This window comes from Natrix helvetica (assembly GCF_964273705.1).
Source record: "Natrix helvetica genome assembly, chromosome: 1".
In the NCBI taxonomy this organism is placed as follows: Eukaryota; Metazoa; Chordata; class Lepidosauria; order Squamata; family Natricidae; genus Natrix; species Natrix helvetica.
The window spans coordinates 196,386,569-196,403,868 of NC_138548.1; the positions used below are offsets into that span (position 1 = coordinate 196,386,569).

At 42.9% G+C, this 17,300-nt stretch overlaps 1 protein-coding gene across 1 annotated transcript in view; it reads left to right on the forward strand.

The window, feature by feature from the left end:
• Nucleotides 1-10,551, forward strand: part of BCAP31 (B cell receptor associated protein 31) — a 53,245-nt gene extending 42,694 nt beyond the window's left edge. Inside the window, exons 7-8 of the mRNA XM_081953166.1 lie at nucleotides 650-750; nucleotides 9,970-10,551. Of these exons, the coding sequence (XP_081809292.1) occupies nucleotides 650-750; nucleotides 9,970-10,008 (140 nt within the window). The 3' untranslated portion in view covers nucleotides 10,009-10,551. The remainder of the gene's footprint in view (nucleotides 1-649; nucleotides 751-9,969) is intronic.
• The last annotated feature ends 6,749 nt before the right edge of the window (nucleotides 10,552-17,300 follow it).

The following is a 17,300-nucleotide window of genomic DNA, read 5'->3' on the forward strand; positions in this document are numbered from 1 at the left end:
TGCCTCAGTGTGTTCAGTAAAAACATGCCATACTAGGTCATTTGTTAATGTGTGTGTTTTGTATAACCAGAATCTACTATAGAATTTAGATGAAGTTAATCACTTTGTAGGTCACAGTACTCCAAGGTTAAGGAGAGTATTATGGGTTCACACTTTATTTCACTGTAATTGTTTTCAAAAGTCATCTTGATTTTTGATGGAAGTGTTAACTCCCAATCTAGTGCTGGTTCAGATAAAATCACCAGGGAAGAAATATTCTAGCTAATTAACTAACCTTATGTAATTATCTCAGCTCTGCAACCCTCGATCAAAGACAAGTTAATTGGCTGTGACACTTCCATTAAATAATGAGTTGGTGCAAACCAGTAGCCACCTGTATAGCTGGGCACAACTAGTCACCTGAATCCTTTACTTGTAGGAGTTTTGCGAATATTGAAAGAGGTGTTTTTTTGGAAGCCGATAATAGAACAGGCAGGCTGCTGTGTTTTGTTTTGTTTTTTATTTGGGAGGAGAGAAGCTGTGATATGGAATGACCTATTTTCATTGAGAGATTCATTGGCACCCTTGCCTTGTGATTGCTCTAATAACTAGATGTGTGAAGATGCTGAAACTGTACTGATGTGGTCCTTTTTCTCTCTTTTTCACCCAGCCCTGAGTAAGGCAGACAACGAGGCATTGGCTATGCGCAAACAGGCTGAAGGATTGACAGCGGAGTACGACAGACTGCTGAAGGAACATGCCAAACTTCAGGTGCCCAGGGAAGAAAATAGGGTGGCAAGAATATGGAGATTGGGAGCAAGCTGTGAAGGCCTTTACTGGTATTTGCAGGAGACGACTCTGTACCTGTAGGGTCTTCCAAAGCCGTAATCCATCCTTCTTCAATTTTTAACAACTTCAATATTGTCGGTGTTTAAGTTTGATCTCAACTGTTGCAAAGGTTGTGGTGCTTGGATAATAGGGAGACAAAGGCAGCCATGATAACGAGGTTCACTGAGCCCAGCAAAAATGCCTATGCTGTAGCCCCTTTTGGGGATAAATTTGATTCTTATCCTTCTCCTCCCCCAATTTATAGGGAGTTCTTATCAGTGTATTTGCCTAGCTTTCTCTATAGTAGGGGTGTCAAACTCGATTTCATTGAGGGCCGCATCAGGGTTGTGTTTGAACTTGGGGGGGGGGCAGGGTGTGCGTGGCCAGCTTCACATCACTACTGTCGCGTGTGCCCATGGTGGCCCGAGCATTCTGCCATAGAAAACAGGCTCCCAAGCTCTGTTTTCAGCTGCGACAGCCTCCTGCAATCCTCTACCAGCTAAAACGGAGCTCAGGAGCCCATTCACTGGCAGAGGCACCATGGCACCAGTCCTTTGCCTTTTCCAGGGCAGCCCTGCGGGCCAGATCCAGCCCCCGGGCCTTGGGTTTGACACCTCTGCTCTACAGCATCCTTCCACCCCAGCCTATGGAAGACTGTGGTAGATGAAGCTAAACCAAACTCCCTCCGTTTATAGCCAGTGTCCCCTGTGGCTATGCTGGTTGCCATCCAACCCATTGGTGAGAAGCCATATTGGGTAGGCTGTAGTAGATGTCCTCTCTCATAGAGAATGCTGTTTCTCTTGAACAAACAGAGCAGAACTAAATGGTTCTATAGAATGCCAGATTGCCTGATTGGTCCGCTTCCTCTTTATTAAACTAGACATACCTAGTTCCTACAACCGTTCATCGCATGTTTTAGTCTCCAGCTCCTAATTATCTTTGTTGCTCTGCTCTTCATGCTTTCTAGAGTTTTAACATCTTTTTATATGGTGGTGACCAAAACTGATAACAGTATTCCAAGTGTGGTCTTACCAAACCAATATAAAACAGTACTAAACTTCGCATGATCGATTTATCCATCTGTTGATACAGCCTAGGACTGCATTGGCTTTTTGGGCAGTCGCAGCACACTTTAAGTGGTTGTCCACTAGGACAACCATGATCCCTCTCACAGTTACTGCTGTTGAGCCATGTACTACCTTATCTGTACCTGTGTATTTGGTTTCTCTTGCCTAAGTGTAAAACTTTCCTTTCCCACCACTGAGTTGCATTTTGTTGAATAGGGCCCAGTGTCCAAGCCTGTCAAGATCCTTCTGGATCTTGAGCATATCTTCTAAATTGTTCGCTATTCCTCCCAATTTGGTGTCGCCTGCAAATTTGATGAGTTCCCCTTCTATCCCCTCATCTAAATCCTTTATAAAGATGTTGAAGAGTACTGTGCCGAAAACAGAGCCTTGGGGTACTCCACTGCATGCTTCTCTCCATATAGATGTAGCTCTATTGAGGACTACATGTTGAGTGTGGTTGGTCAGCCAGCTGCAAATCCATTTGGTGATAATGCTGTCTATCAAGTGTTTTTCCGGTGAGACCGATCTGTCAGGGCAATCTGGTCTACCCAATTATGGGACGAAGCATATTGCTTTCGCCTTTCTTCCCCACTCCAGGAGAGTGGGGCTGACAGGTGTAAAGAATGAATTAAGCAGTTCCGCTTTCTTCCTGCTGCCTGTCGCCATCTTTTCCCATTAGTAGAATGATTTTTTTTCCTTTTACACATTAAAAGGAACTTTTTTTATTTTTGACATATGTTGCAAGCCTTAGTTTATTCTGAGCCTGGGCTTTCCTAACTTCATCTTTGCAGATTTGGGCTATATGCTGGTGTTATTTGTCCCTTTTTCCATTTTTTATGCTTTCCTTTTTTGTCTGAGTTTATCAGAGTTTTACGTTAGCTTGGTAGTTTCTTCTTAGGATCTCTTATTTTTCTTTTTCAGTGGCATCATGCTAGACTGGTTTTTATAATCTCATTTTTCAAAGTTTCCCAAGCTTCTTGAATTGTTATCCCCTTTAAGATTTTTGTGCATGGAATCCTTCCCAAGCTGTCTCTAAATTTGTTGAAATCAGCTCTCTTAAAGCCTTAAGATACTAGCTGGACTTTGTTCTATTGCTTGTATCTCCATTATATTGAATTCGAATATGACATGTTTACTCTCTCCCTCAACTTCAGCCTGTTCTATCATTTTATCTCTGCTAGTAAGAATTAAGTCCAATATTGCTGACTCTCCAGTTTCCTTCTCTATCTTTTGGGAGATGGCGTCTGCTAGGTCCATCAACCTGCAGCCTGTTTAATCTCCCATTAGGTGCAGAGTTTGTCTCCTAGTTGATGTCAAGATAGTTTTCTTTTTTTGCATTTCTCTATAAGTGTAGCGATTTCTTATATATAATGCAACTCCACCTCCTCTTTTATTTGGTCTGTTTCTTTTAAACAATTTAAATCCTTTTACCTGTAAGTTCCAGTCATGGGTTTCATCCCACTAAGTTTCGGTCATGGCAACAATGTCATATCTATACTCATGTACTAAGTCTTCACGTTCATCCTATTTGTTCCTCACACTTTTGAGTGTTTTCAATTTATAATTTAAATTTTTGAATAAATAAATAAATGGTTGGTGGGTAATGTTTTGAATGTAGTGACATATGAGAGATTGCAACTAACTTATCAGTTGCAGTGAGTAAAATACTCTGAGACTGCTATTAACCTCATTTGGGGGGTGGGGGTGGGTTGTTAATATATATCTCAAATCGCAGTACATTCCCTGCTTTGTGCCTGGCCCTTGATGTAGGAAGAGGTTTCATAAATGAATCTTTTCCTCTGGTGTTGAGCAACAAGGAGCCTTTGGTGACTTCATCTTTGTCCAGAAAAGGAATGCAGGTTGACTGCATTTCAAGGTTTCAGGAGAACTGGGTTAGGAACCTTGTGGATCGTTTAATCCTCTATTTCTGGGCCTCCTCAAAGTCTTGGATTCCTGCTTCCTCTTAAAAGTTTTCCTTTCCTTGACCCTTTCTGCTTTCTGAGTTTTCACCCTTAGTTTTCAACTAGCCTTCACTTGCTCCAAGGTAAAATGTCTTCAGGTGGAACCCGTCCTAAAATATTTCCACTTTCTTACCGAGCAGAATGGACTCACATCTGCCTTTCCCTGGGATCTTCTTCAACTGCTGGGTCTAGCCTAAAACCCTTGGATTTTGCAGTGGTCTCTTACCCAGGGAACAAGCAGGCGCGACTTTCCTGATCTTACAAGCTCAGACAAGGTCAGACTGCAGATGCCTTCCGGATAAGCTGAAAGTCAACTCCTCCAATCCCAAAGCAGCCCAAATGCTGGGAAGTGGTGGCCCAGACAGAGAGCTTCAACAGGCCCATTCTGGGGAAGATTCCTCATGCAGTGAGACTTCCAAGTGCCCTGTTTCCCCCCCCCCCCCAGCTCCCTAAAGCAAGTCCCTCTGCAGCCAAAAGGGTTGCTGTTTTTAGGAGACAAAAAGGAGCACTTATAGAAGCCTCTTCAGGGAGTCCTGTGAATCCTGCTGTACCTGTGAAATGTTGTAGGCTTCTCTTTCCCATCCCTCCCATCTCCCTCTCTCTCTCCCCCGCCCCCTCTGAAGAAGTTGGTTTTAGCCAAGGTTAATCTGCAGATCCAGCACTGTAAAGAGCTAAAAAAAACACCACCAACCCAGGCTTCTGTTGCCTTGGTAACCTCATCCCCACACAGTGACTACAAGGAAGGCAGATGCAACACAGCCTTGGCTGCAGAGGTGGGGAGTGCCTGGGAATCTGGCCCAGTAAACATCCATGTTGGCAGCACGTAAGCAGTCACAAGATGCTGCCACACCTGGCAGCTGATAAAGGTGAGTGGGTGGGGAAGCGCAACCATGAGGCACACAAGGAAGCAGCTGAGTAAGGGAGGAGTGTTAGGTGTTTTCTTTTATTCCCGGAGGGGAGCAAAGCATGTGGGAGTTCAGGTTTAGAAGTTCAGGAATAGAAGATTAGACTTGAATTAGAAAGCAAATACCTGGATAGTTGGCCACAAGGGTAGTTTGAAAGTAGTCTCCATGCTACTATCCCTTTCTGTTTTTATCTGGGATCCAATAATTTTATACAAGAAGCTGAAGACATCTTCCAATAAAATAATATCTGTTTTCTCCTCCCCCGTTCCTGATTTGAAGCATTGAGATAGGCTTTATTCCCTATCAAAATTTGTGGGATTCTTCTCCAACCTCATCCCTGGTTCATTGGGATGTAAGGTTTGTAGTGTCTGTTGAACATCCTAGGAAGCATCCTTTTGGAAGGTTTCTCTGTCTTTTGATTTTTTCACCTTCTTTAAGAGTTACACTGGTGGGAGGGGTCTTGGCCTTGTTTGCCTGAATTGTTTGAAATTATGTGCTGTGCGGGTCTAACAGTTGGAGATGTAGCATTTCAATTGGCTTGATTCTCTGGCAGTATTGGAAGCACCGAAGTGCTTCCAGGGTGAAAGGATTTGCTGATGACATCCCTGTTGCCTGGGGGATACCAAGTTGGGGGCTCTTTTCATGTCCCCATGAAGTTGCCCACTGAAGTGGTACCCATTTATCTACTTGCTGTCACCCACTTTTTAATTGGTGGGTTGACGGGAGCTGGAGTGTGTGGTGGGATCTCATCCTGCCCTGTGGCAACAACGGATCTCAAACGCAAGGCTGCCCAGCATTCCAACCTCATGAGCCATCACTCTCTGCTACCATATGGACATAGCGATTTGGATTACCTGGGGTTCTGCAGATACTACAGAGGACATAAAACATGTATAGGTAGAGGTGATCATTGGTTGGTCGCCTTCTTAGTCTTAACAGGAATTCATTTTCAGGGCTATTCCCCCCTCCTCCCCTCTAACCATATAATACTCAAAATATAAATCCCAAAAACTCTATCATCAGAATTATTGTGAGCATAGTTAGTATTTTTATACATTTTCTGTATGAATCTTCTCTGCAGATCTTTTTCGGCTGCTCTCTTGATTGTATCTGCTACAACCACCTGTTATTATTTTCTTCCCTCCCTTGTACTCCCAAAGCACATCTATTTTGGCTTCCAGATCTGAGTGTTGCTTTGCTTTGCCAGAAGCCTAAAAATAGTGCTGTGTGTGGATACTCAAATGTCTTTGAAGACTGGCAACCCTGAGGAACATTGCTCCGCTTTTAATAACCTAGAGTGGCAAATATTCTTGGGATTCCAGGAGGCTCCCTTACCTAGGATATGGTTGGTTGTACCCACGACTTAATTTCTATTTAATGTTGTTCCTCGATATCACATTTAACGGTGATATGTCTACTGTAGTTGGTAAAGGTTACTTCTTTCCTGGAATTAGAAAGCCTTTGGAGATCATCCCAATAAGCCACAATGGCTTAGTTTGAAACAAGCCGGTTTGTTGTAATACCAGTTCATGGTGTTGGCTAGAGCAGAGCTCTCCAACCTTGACCACTATTAAGACTTTTGGACTTCAACTTCAAAGCTGGCTAAGGAATTCTGGGAATTGAAGTTTACAAGTCTTAAAGGTGCCAAGGTTGGAGAGCCCTGGGCTAGAGGCACAAGGTTGGCTTTAGTCCCGGCACAATTCCTTGGTTCACATGTAGGGGGTCCTGTTAGAAGCCTGTTGACTTGGAGTGGTGGGAAAGAGGGAGCTAAAAGTGGCAGGAAACTACATGTGAGCCTCACAGGGATTCCTCCTATAATAGCTGAATATCCTAGGAAACATATACTCTTTTTAAATTCACTTTCCCTGTCTTCATTGCTCTTACGCTTGAAACTGACTATGCTTTAGATACAGGGCATAATGTCCTAGTTATGCCACAGTGTTCCAAAGCTTTGGGGAGTGATGGAAGAGTAGAGAATTGGATTCTGGTTGGGTTGCTGTATGGTTCAAGATACTCCCTGAAATGCAATAGCCAGCTGTTGCTGTCATATCTACTAACTTGGAAGAAATACCATAAGCTGTACAAGTGGCCATTTGTTTGTTTGTCCATTTATTTATTTCTACTTTATTTATTACATTTATTTGCCACCCGGCTGACAATGAAATGATTCTGGGCAGCTTGCAGCATTTTAAACTTTAAATCCTAACGAATATCTCTAAAGCATGAAAAATGGAAATCGCAATCAGGATAAAATTATGTATATTTTAAAAATGGTTGTTCCTTTTGGCGGTCTCCAAGTTGCCTAGGAACACTCCCAGATAGAGCCTAGTGGTTTTCCTGCCCCTTTGTGCCATGTAAACAAATCTCCTCCTGTGGAGTCAGATTGCAAGTAGTCCTAGGTGTCATGCTAATAAGACTGTCAGTTGAGAAGTGGAATTCAAGGACAGCTGCTTTATCTCTCTTGAGCATTGCTGGGCTGAGCAAGTTATTGCATGGCTGAGTTTCACACTTGAGAAAAGTAGGGGTGCCTCAAATATTTCTGGTCACCCAGCGAGTGTTTCTCCAGAAATACTTGACTCATCTTAAAATCACAATCTCTCATGTGAAAATTCGATCTGATTGAATTTGCATGCAGGTGTGGCTGGTGAATAGTCTGCTTCACAAATATGATTTAATGACAGTGTGCTATTGTGGCATTGTTATCAAAAGGACTCTTTTGCAGACTGGGGTGTTTGTAGACCAAATCCCATTTGTGACATGAATTTGATAGCAATTAGTCTACTTTCTCCCTCTTAGTCTTTGGTCCCACACCACCATCTGAGGATAACACTGTTCTGTATGATACATTTATTGTGAGTGCTTGGAGCATGCAGGCTGATTTTCAGCATGGGGCTTAGTGCTTGCTTTAGTTGCTTATTAGTTGTTTTGATTAAATATACATTAAACCTTTAAAATTTGTGGAGGTTTGAGGGGATTTTTTTAAAACTACAAAATAATGGCTACACATCTGCATGAATAGCAGTTTCATCTAGTGGAGAACAGTATATATGTTGGATCTCTCCCAATTGGAGTGTAATCCATTCTCCATTGGAATATACAGTAGCAACGGGTTTCTATGAATGTGACACCATTCCTGTTAAGAGTTGTGTGCAGGCTAATTAATTACATTCTGTAATAGGTATGTAAGTGAGAGTAAACTGAGTAGTTTTGCCTAACTTTAGAATTCTGCCTAGTTTTTTTTTCCTTTGGAGGTGATAAGAAACAGAAAGTATATATAATATCTGAAGCTGATCATCCACCTCATATTCTTCCCCAAATAAATATTACGCAGCCATTCTCCCATCATTTCTTTTGGGTTCGTTACATGTAATAGTCATGACAGTCATAAGTCAAGGCACCCGTGTGATTGGACCTCATTTTATGATTTTTTAAATGAGGCCGTTGTTTAGTGAATGTGAGCGGTGTGGGGGCCTAGTGGTGAACACGCTCACCTCCCACTTGGAAGGTTGAGAGTTCAATCCTAAGTAGTGGCAGATGTTAATCTCTCAAGGCACAAAAAGAAAATATCTGCTGTGAGCTCCACATAGGTGACAGGAAGGGCATCTGTTTAATAAATGCTCAGTTCAATTCAATCGCCTTGACTCTACCCCAAATTAAGGGATTACAAGGTCATTAAAAAAAGTTTAGTGAATGTGCTGATAGTTAAGTGAATGCTGTGGTTGTTAGAGTGAATCCATGTACAAGTAATCCTTTACTCATAACAGTTCATTGAGTGACCATTTGAATTTATAACGACACTTTAAAAAGTTACTTATGACCATTGTAGCATCCCCATGGTCACGAGATTTACATTTTCAGTTGCTTGACAACTGACTCAAATGTATGATTGTTGAAGTGTCCTGAAGTCATGTGATCCCCTTTGGCGACCTTCTGTCAAGCAAGGGAAAAGCCAGATTCATTTAACAACCCTGTTACTAATTTAACAGCTGCAGTGATTGACTTAACAAATGTGACAAGAAAAGTCTTAAATGGGGCAAAACTCACTTAACAAATTTGTCACTTAACAATATATATTTTGGGCTCAATTGTGGTTGTAAGTTGAGGACTACCCGTATTCCTATTTGTGTTTTTTGGCCAGAAAAAGCCAGAAAGACGCAAAAATCATGGTCACGTTAGTTGTAAATTCTGCAACCAGCTGTAAAGGGCACTGGTTGTGAGACCGAAGAGGTGTGTGCAGCCATTGGAACTCCAGAACCAGGTCCTAAGTAACATCTGGAGGATAAGTGACCAGTCATTAAGTGAGGACTACCTGTAGTTTCAAAGCTCTAAAGAACAGGAACTTCTTTAAAAGTTGGGATAAAAAAACCAGCTTGGTCAAGAAGTTAACCTCTGTGCCTAGTAATGGGGTATTTTTTTCACCCACGGTCCCGTTATTGAGTCATATATTTTTTTGAACCGGCAAGTCTTGTCAGTGTGTTTGGCATTGCCAAGAAAGAAATGCTGATGGGAATATCCTCCTGCAGCACCACCACTTTTGTAAGTCATGTTTGCAATAACTAGCATTAGGCACGTATGTCATGGAGACAAGCCAGAGTGACACACTAGAATGATGTGCCCAAGATTGAACAACTCATGATCTTGCAGCATACAAAGGACAATGACTTGAATGGAACCCTTGCGTCATTGGACAGCAGGGAGTCAATCTGTTGTGTATATTTCATGTTGCAGTGTCTTATGACTGGCCTATTGTCTGCTTGTATTTAGTTTCTAGGTATACGCTGAGAAGTATCCACTAACTACCTAGCTTGGTTGAGGAGTTCAGGGAACATTTTAAACACAAGTACATTTCCCCTGTCTTGATTCTGGAAAACGTATAACAAATGTCAAACATCATGATGACTGTGGGAATTCAGCTTTCTGACGAGGTTAAGTTGGTAACTTTTAATGCCTCTTTGGCTGCTTGGAAGTCTATAGAGTGGTGCTTGAGGTTGTCTCAAAAAAATGAAATAGAGGCTTGACTGGATTACTTGCGCCTCGGAGTCACTCTGGGCTGGTGAGTGGAGCACTGCAGTGCTTCCTCTTCCTTACTAAGAAAGATTGCAGAATAAACTGTGCAAAATTTAGCCCTTACACATTTTGAGTGCTGACAATCTGCCTGCAAAATAGGAGAAGGCCTTTCTTGTTCTAATCAATGTTTTGTCTGTTTTTTTCTTCTTCTTTCCGCTTCAGGCAACCTGTGAAGGCCAAACGGATAAGAAGGATGAATGATTCCGGTCTCCGTTGGATTGCCCAGTCTCCATCCTGTTCCTTCTTGTATATTTGTCTCTTTCTGGTGGTGGGACCTAGCTGAACCCTCTGTTCTTATCCACTCCTGCCCCTCTCCCACCCCCTCCCAGGTGCTGCTACAGCTTTTGAGCAGACAGCGGGTCTTCATTGGGCCTGCTGGCAAGAGACAAATGATGCCTGTCACTGTATCCCTGGGAGACTTTCCAGGAGGATGGAGAAGGGGGCGAGCGCAAACGGAGAATCCAGAGCCAGCAATATGTCCTGGTGCGGTGCTGGGGAGGTTGCTTGGCTATTTCAGCATGCACTCTTAATAGGGCCTGCCTCTTTCAGCTGCATTTGCATTGCCTCGCATTGGCCATTCCTCTCTGCACCCGTCTAGGCTGAAGAGTCCGTGTTGAGTTTGTGTGCCTGAATGGAAAGGGGGAAAGATTGGCCATATGTCTATACCTTCTCTTGATTTATTTTTTGTTTATATGTGAAACAAGGTGACTGTACAAAGCTTCTTATTAAACCTTTGGAACAGTATTCTCGATGTGTTCTGTGAGGGGAGGGGGGTTGAATTTCCACTCCCTAAAATGTGTCTTACCTTGTGGGCCTGAAGGTATGTTTTGAGGAGAAAACTCTATGGCCACTTCCTGGCTAAACTCAAACCACCCCTGTTGACTGCCTTGGAGGTGAAAAGGGTCTGCCCTCCCCCCCCCCCCCCAATCACACCCACAGCCTTGACCACACTGTTTGTGTTGTCATCTTTAACTCAACACCTGGGTCTTGTCCAGGTTACATTTATGGCTTCTTCCTTAGTCCTTTGGTCCTTGGCTTTCCAGTCATTAATTATGCCCTGGAGCCACAAGGGCTACTACTGTGTATAGTCTTTGGCTAGGTGCCCACCTAAGTGACAAGGTTGCCTGTAAGCAAAGAAAAGCAATTCAGTCCCAGACTAATAAGAGCAGAACTCTGGAAGTTCTGGCAAAGGTGGAATAAAAAGGGGGGAGCTGGCAAATCTGGGGTGGGATCAAAATGGGGATAATTGCTGTTGAGGGATTTAACTAAGGCTATAATGGAAGGAGTTTGAGGGAAAGGAAAAATGCAAATTCTCAGGAATACATCTTCTCCCATAGAGGTGGGGTGGGAATTCAAGGCTTCTGAAGGTGGCACGAAAGACCTGTAGAACTCCTTTACACCAACAAACAACAAGGTGTACTGGGAGGGTGGTATAAAACTTTTGTTCTTCCTGACAAGGGCGAAATAAAGTACTGTTTGGCTCTTTCCCACTAGTATTGCTTAAAGCAGTTTCTCAACCTTGGCAAGTTTGAAGCGTGGACTTCAATTCCTGAAGTTCCAAGGTTGAGAAATGCTGGCCTAGAGCAGGTACATTGGGCCACTCCCCCAATCTCATTCCCTTCAGTTGGCCAATCTGGAAGGCATCAGAATCTGTACGATTTGTTAAAATCGAGAGCAATTCTCTCAGCTTGTAGAACTTGTGATCTAAATGTAAAAACATAATGGGCGCAGACTTCCTGTTGAAAGTTTGGAGCGTCTTTGGAAGCATTTATCTAAGATGTTCTCCCAAGAAGTGGCTCCATTTATATAACCCTACTTTTTTTTTCTTTTTATGACCCTTTAATTTCTTTATTTGGGGTGGAATCAGGGTAACTGAATGGAACTGAGCATTTACTGGCCAGGTTATTTTCCTGATGCCTGCCTGCAGTTCGCAGCAGATATTTTCTCTTTGTATCCTGAGAGACAAACATTATATAACCCTACATAAATTATCTAATATAAGAAGTATATTGTAAGAGGGACCTGAACTGAGTTTCATTCTCCATCTGGTTCAGAGATTATAAATAAATAAATACCGGTAGGGTTAAGACTCGAGAAATAAACTGGTGATGGTGTGAATGAAATGGAAAATGAAAAGTCTACTGGAACAAGTATAAGGTCATGCTGCTAAAATTTAGTGGCTAATCCCTGAATAAAAGCAACCTGCTTTTCCAACGATTTTCAGCAAACAAATGAAACAAAAGTAATAACACAGTAACATTTACTCTTCCAGAGTTCCCAACTGTTAGTGTTATATTAATTCGGTTTGTTTCTTGGATTGTTTCTAATTTTCTTTTAAGTTTTGTAATACGTGTTTTTTTAATGCTGTACTCCGCCCTGAGTCCTTTGGGAGAAGGTCGGCATATAAACCCAATAAAACAAACAAACAAACAGTAAGGCTGAGTATTCTACCTTTGCCTTGTCTAATGCTGTGCCCTCCAGAGACTTCTGTTGAAGATACTAGAAGACAACTTCCAAGGGCTACCAAAAAGTTGCCCACTTTTGTTTCAGATGAGTGTGATGGCTCCACTGATTGCCCTGATGAATCACTTGGGCTGTCACGTGCAGTTTTCTCCTACCCCAAAAAGCAAGGGAAAACATTATGAAAGCCTTTTAAGAGTTTCCCTTCTGCCTTTATGTCTCTACCCAGGCAGCTTGAAGCCCAAAGTATAAGGAGATAAAATATCTGTAACTCCTGCAGGATAGTATTTTTGTCCCATCCAATTCTGGAAGCTTGTATGATGAGGGGTCCTTGGTGCTTTCTGAGCTTTTAGGATGACTTTAAATGTAATGAAGCCTTCAGTTGCGTCTTTGGGGGGGGGAAAACCCCTCTCCTATAGAGTTTCTACTTCTACAGAAGTTCTAGAGCTGTGATTGGCATGCCTCATTCTGAAATATTTGAGACTATTTAAAAAATCAGTAGATTGTGGGTGCATTTACTCATAGCAAATATGTAAGGCAACAGCTGTACTGCCTGGGGATTTGGAGGTATGTAGGTCCCTAATACATCTGGAGTTTCAGTAAGGCTAAAGTTAAGGATTAAGATATAAGAAGTCAAAGAGTTGCCCTTGATTTTAAGGGGGGGAGGTGTTGTCCTTGATATTAGTTGATGTCTGAAACAAGTGACAGGATTAGTTTGACTTCTTGTCTTCTTTAAAGGGGTATTATTCTACCTGTACGTAGAAGTCAAGCATTAACTGTGTTGACTTATAGGGGGTGTGCTGGTATCTCCTGGACTTGATCTGAACTTATCTTTAGAGCAGCTGATCAGGATTCCTGAGTTGCTAGTCTTCATCCTCTTTGTTTTCTGCTGTCAAACATCAATCGCATGAGAGAGTTTCAGCAGAGGGGAATTTTCCTACCTTTGCTGCATAATAGGAAGTGCCCCAAGGACACTGTTCCAATTCACCCTCCTGCAAATTCAGGGTTGGTTTAACGAGTAACTTCTACTTGCAGGAGGTGGTAGCCCTAAGCCTGAGCACCGCAGCACTGCTGGAGAGCCACCTAGACTTCCAAATCACACAACTCTAGTGGAAAGTTTTAGAGAGAACCTGCTTGTTCTGACTCTATCTGTGCGCAAGTTGATCTGTTTTCGCAAGCTCTGCCAGGTGATTTATCATGGCACAAGCAATAGCCCAGCCAGAAGTCACAAACCTTAAAAATCTTTTCTTGGCGAGGCAGGAGAGTATTCTCAATTGCATGCTTGTTCTTTCTCTCCCTAAGAGGAGGATCCTGGCCTGCAGCCCTGGGAGCAAGGAGACTCGCTCTGCTTTTTCACACCGCAGGAGGTGTGTTTTCCCCCCTCTGAGAAATGGACGTATTAAGGAACATATTCTATGGGAGTGGATATTTAAAAAATAATCCTGTTTCTGTTTATCTTTGGCCTTCCCTGCCCTCAAAATACTGGTTTGCAATTATGGCTTCCGAGCTCTCTCCATTCTTTTCATCTCCTCATTGGCATCCATAAGGGTGACCTTAGCCTGCCTCTTCCTCCACCCTCTTTGCTGCTCTCTCTCTCCATTTGTTCTGCAGTTATCTCTTCTCCCCTTACTGATTTCACAAATATAAACCCTCACGTTTAGTGCAAGAACACGCCAAAGAACAAACTGATCAGTCCAGCTTCTTTGTCCCAATTTTAGAAATAGGAGAAGGGGCTCCACATCTGCAACTCCTGGAAGGCCAGAAGATTCAACTCTGCCTCATTGTGTGTTAAAAGAGCTAGAGAAGCTGGCTTTCTGTTGGAACAGCTTGTGCCTGGCACGAAGACTGCAAGGAGCAAAAGGGTTGGGGATCGATACCTGCCTGGGCCAGCAGCTGCAGATTTTCTAGCACTGGCAGCTCCCTTGGCCTTCAGCAAAAATATATGCAGGCTTCTGTTGTGTTCTCCCTGGTTGGTAGGTGGTGGGTGACCTTGCGTAGTGACCCCAGGCATCAAAGAGTGGCACAATGCAAAGCTCGGAGATGTGGTTTTTGTGGAAAGGATCTGCTATAGAATTGGCTACCCCCTAGTAAACAATGGAGAAAAATACGTGATTTATGGGAATCTTATGTTCAAACCTAAGACTGTTCTTTGTTGGAGGAAAAGGTAGAAGGTGTCCGGTTTAAGATAGTCATCACAGTAGTAGGCTAGGCAATGGACCTTAAGTTTCAATGTACAGCTGATCGCTTTGCAGGAGGACAATGTAAGTCTGTTTAATATGATCTGGGCATATAATGATTGTAAACAAAGTGATGGAATAAAATACAAGATCAAAGGTAAAGGTTCCCCTCGCACATATGTGCTAGTCGTTCCTGACTCTAGGGGGCGGTGCTCATCTCCATTTCACAACCGAAGAGCCAGCGCTGTCCAAAGATCTCTCCGTGGTCATGTGGCCGGCATGACTAAACGCCAAAGGCCCACAGAACGCTGTTACCTTCCCACCAAAGGTGGTTCCTATTTTTCTACTTGCATTTTTACATGCTTTTGAACGGCTAGGTTGGTAGAAGCTTGGACAAGTAAGAGGAGCTCACTCCTTTACGCAACGCTAGGGATTCGAACCGCTGAACTGCCGACCTTTCTGATCGACAAGGTCAGTCAGTGTCTTAGCCATTGAGCCACTGTATCCAAAGATCCAAACACCATGCTAAATCCCACATGACCAAGAAGCAAAAGCTAAAATGAAAAATTGAAAACCAGAAAACTGCAGGAGTTTAATTCACAAAAACAAGTTGGAGGACTTCAAGGAGTAGTGATTACAATATGCTAGTGTCTTGACCATGCTGGTAAAGGTTCCAGCCTTGCAACAAACTAGAATTCAAACTTGTCATGCTTCTGGGTCTTCAGCTAAGATGGTGGCGCCTGATTTATAAACCTGGTTAGACACAGACAAGAAAAAATTCTCTAGGAGGTGCATTCAGAAATAGAGGAACATCCTGATGCCAACTCCTGTTTAAGGACTTGAAAATGAAGGATGCCCTGAACTCAAGCCATTGAAGCCAAACCAAGACTTGGGTAAAGGCGAACGAATCAAAGGGGAGGAACAAATGTTGGCAGTCCAAGGACTGTTCCAGATGTGGAAATTTTGCTGGAAATCCAAACCTCAGTTTTCCACCTGTAATATTAGCAGGCTGTATGTCAGGGCTGTTATTAGACTTGCATTTAGAGTCTTGCGTAAACAGATTATGTTAGAGTTGGGAGGATAATTCTTAAGTGGCTATGAAGTCACACTTCATGTGACATAAGCCTTGAGAACACACATTCGACATGCATGGATTTGCTGCTGCCACATAACAGTTCTGGCAATATCTTGGATTTCTCTGAAGTTTTTTCCCTCCCCTTGCCTGATCTGGAGGAAAATGGGTGAAATAGGATCAAAACTAAACGAGAGTCTCTTACTGAACAAATGGAGGATCACTCTGAATGTTTCTATGAGTCAAACATATTCCTTGGAAGCTGGAGTAAGGAAAGGAAGACGGGAAGGCTCTGGGATAGGTAGTTCCTTGGGTACTGGGATTGATGCTTCTTGGAGACTCAAAATAACTGACAAGGTGAACAAATTGTTACAGAATTTCAAAAGTTTTTAAACCTTCCTTTAAAAAAAAAAAGTAAGCATTCCACAAATTTTGTTTCTATTTCATAAAGGGATTTATATTCCTGTCCCCAACCCTCACTCCAAAACCAGAAGTCTCTAGAATCTAGACCAGTGATGGCGAACCTTTTTTCTCTCGGGTGGCAAAAGTTATCGCGCACGCACTTGGTCCCACACCCATAGTTTAATCCCCCCCCCCAGTGCTATGCCCCCTGTGCATATGTGTGTAACCCCTCCCCCCCACGCATGCGTGCATGGCTTTTTTGGAGTCTGGGAAGGGCGAAAACAGCCTCCACCGCTCTCCCGGAGGCCCTCTGGGAGGCTGAAAATGCCCTCCCAGAGCCTCCGTGCGAGTCCTGTACTTAACCTGGCACTATGTGGAGATTCCTGGGAAGGGAAGGGCAGCATGAACAGGCCAGCCGAGGTAGGGCAATGGCTGGAGCCGACGTAGGGCAATGGCTCGCGTGGCGGCTGATATGGCTCTGCGTGCCTCTTATGGCATGCATGCTATAGGTTCACCATCACGGGTCTAGACCATCCTGTCCAAACATGATACTTGCAAATATCTTGGATTTCAACTCCATGGTCACAGACTGTGGAAGTTGAAGTCCAGAGCCTCTGAAGCATCTGGCAGAAGTCGGCCTGCTTTATATTCTGAACAGCTCAACCTGTGTATATTCAAGACATGATGGATGATGAGCTTTGGTTCTTCTAACCTGAAAAGTCCTAGGTAAATATAGGAGGAATGAACAAGAGTTACCTAAGATGCAGCCCGTGTGCAGTCACCGAGAGCCATTGTTTAATATCTAACCTAATAATCAGCCTTCAACACATTTATTATCTCTGTATGTATGGATAATATTTTAAAAATCCAAAGTAGTGCCTATCATATCTTAACAGTTTTACAACTTAATGGTATGGCAAGTGACTTTTGTCCTTTGATAGTCTCGATCCTTCTGAACTATGCTTCATAGGCTGTTGCCAAGCGTTAGATAATTTTATATCTTCACCATTTTATAAAGCACATTCAGTTGCCATGCTAAGCTAAGAAACGTTAGGGTCATAATGGAGAGGATATTCAGTGCTGTTTTATAAAGAAATCTGGCTAGCTATAGCAACTCACTTCTGTTATAAAGAACTGGGATAGAAAAAAAGAAGCAAATCAAGGAATTAGGGCTCTGTTGCCTTGTCCCCAAAAAATGATTTAACACAAGCGTATTTCTTATATTTCACATCCAGACGGTGAATACAATTAGTTACAAAATACTCCATTTGATCCCCCTACAAAGGAGGAACGAAGCCATTGACTATTACTGTTAGACCTTTGGCTGCCTCTGGCTTTCAGTTTTAAATAGTTACGGTAGAAACTCTTCCATCAAGTTACCC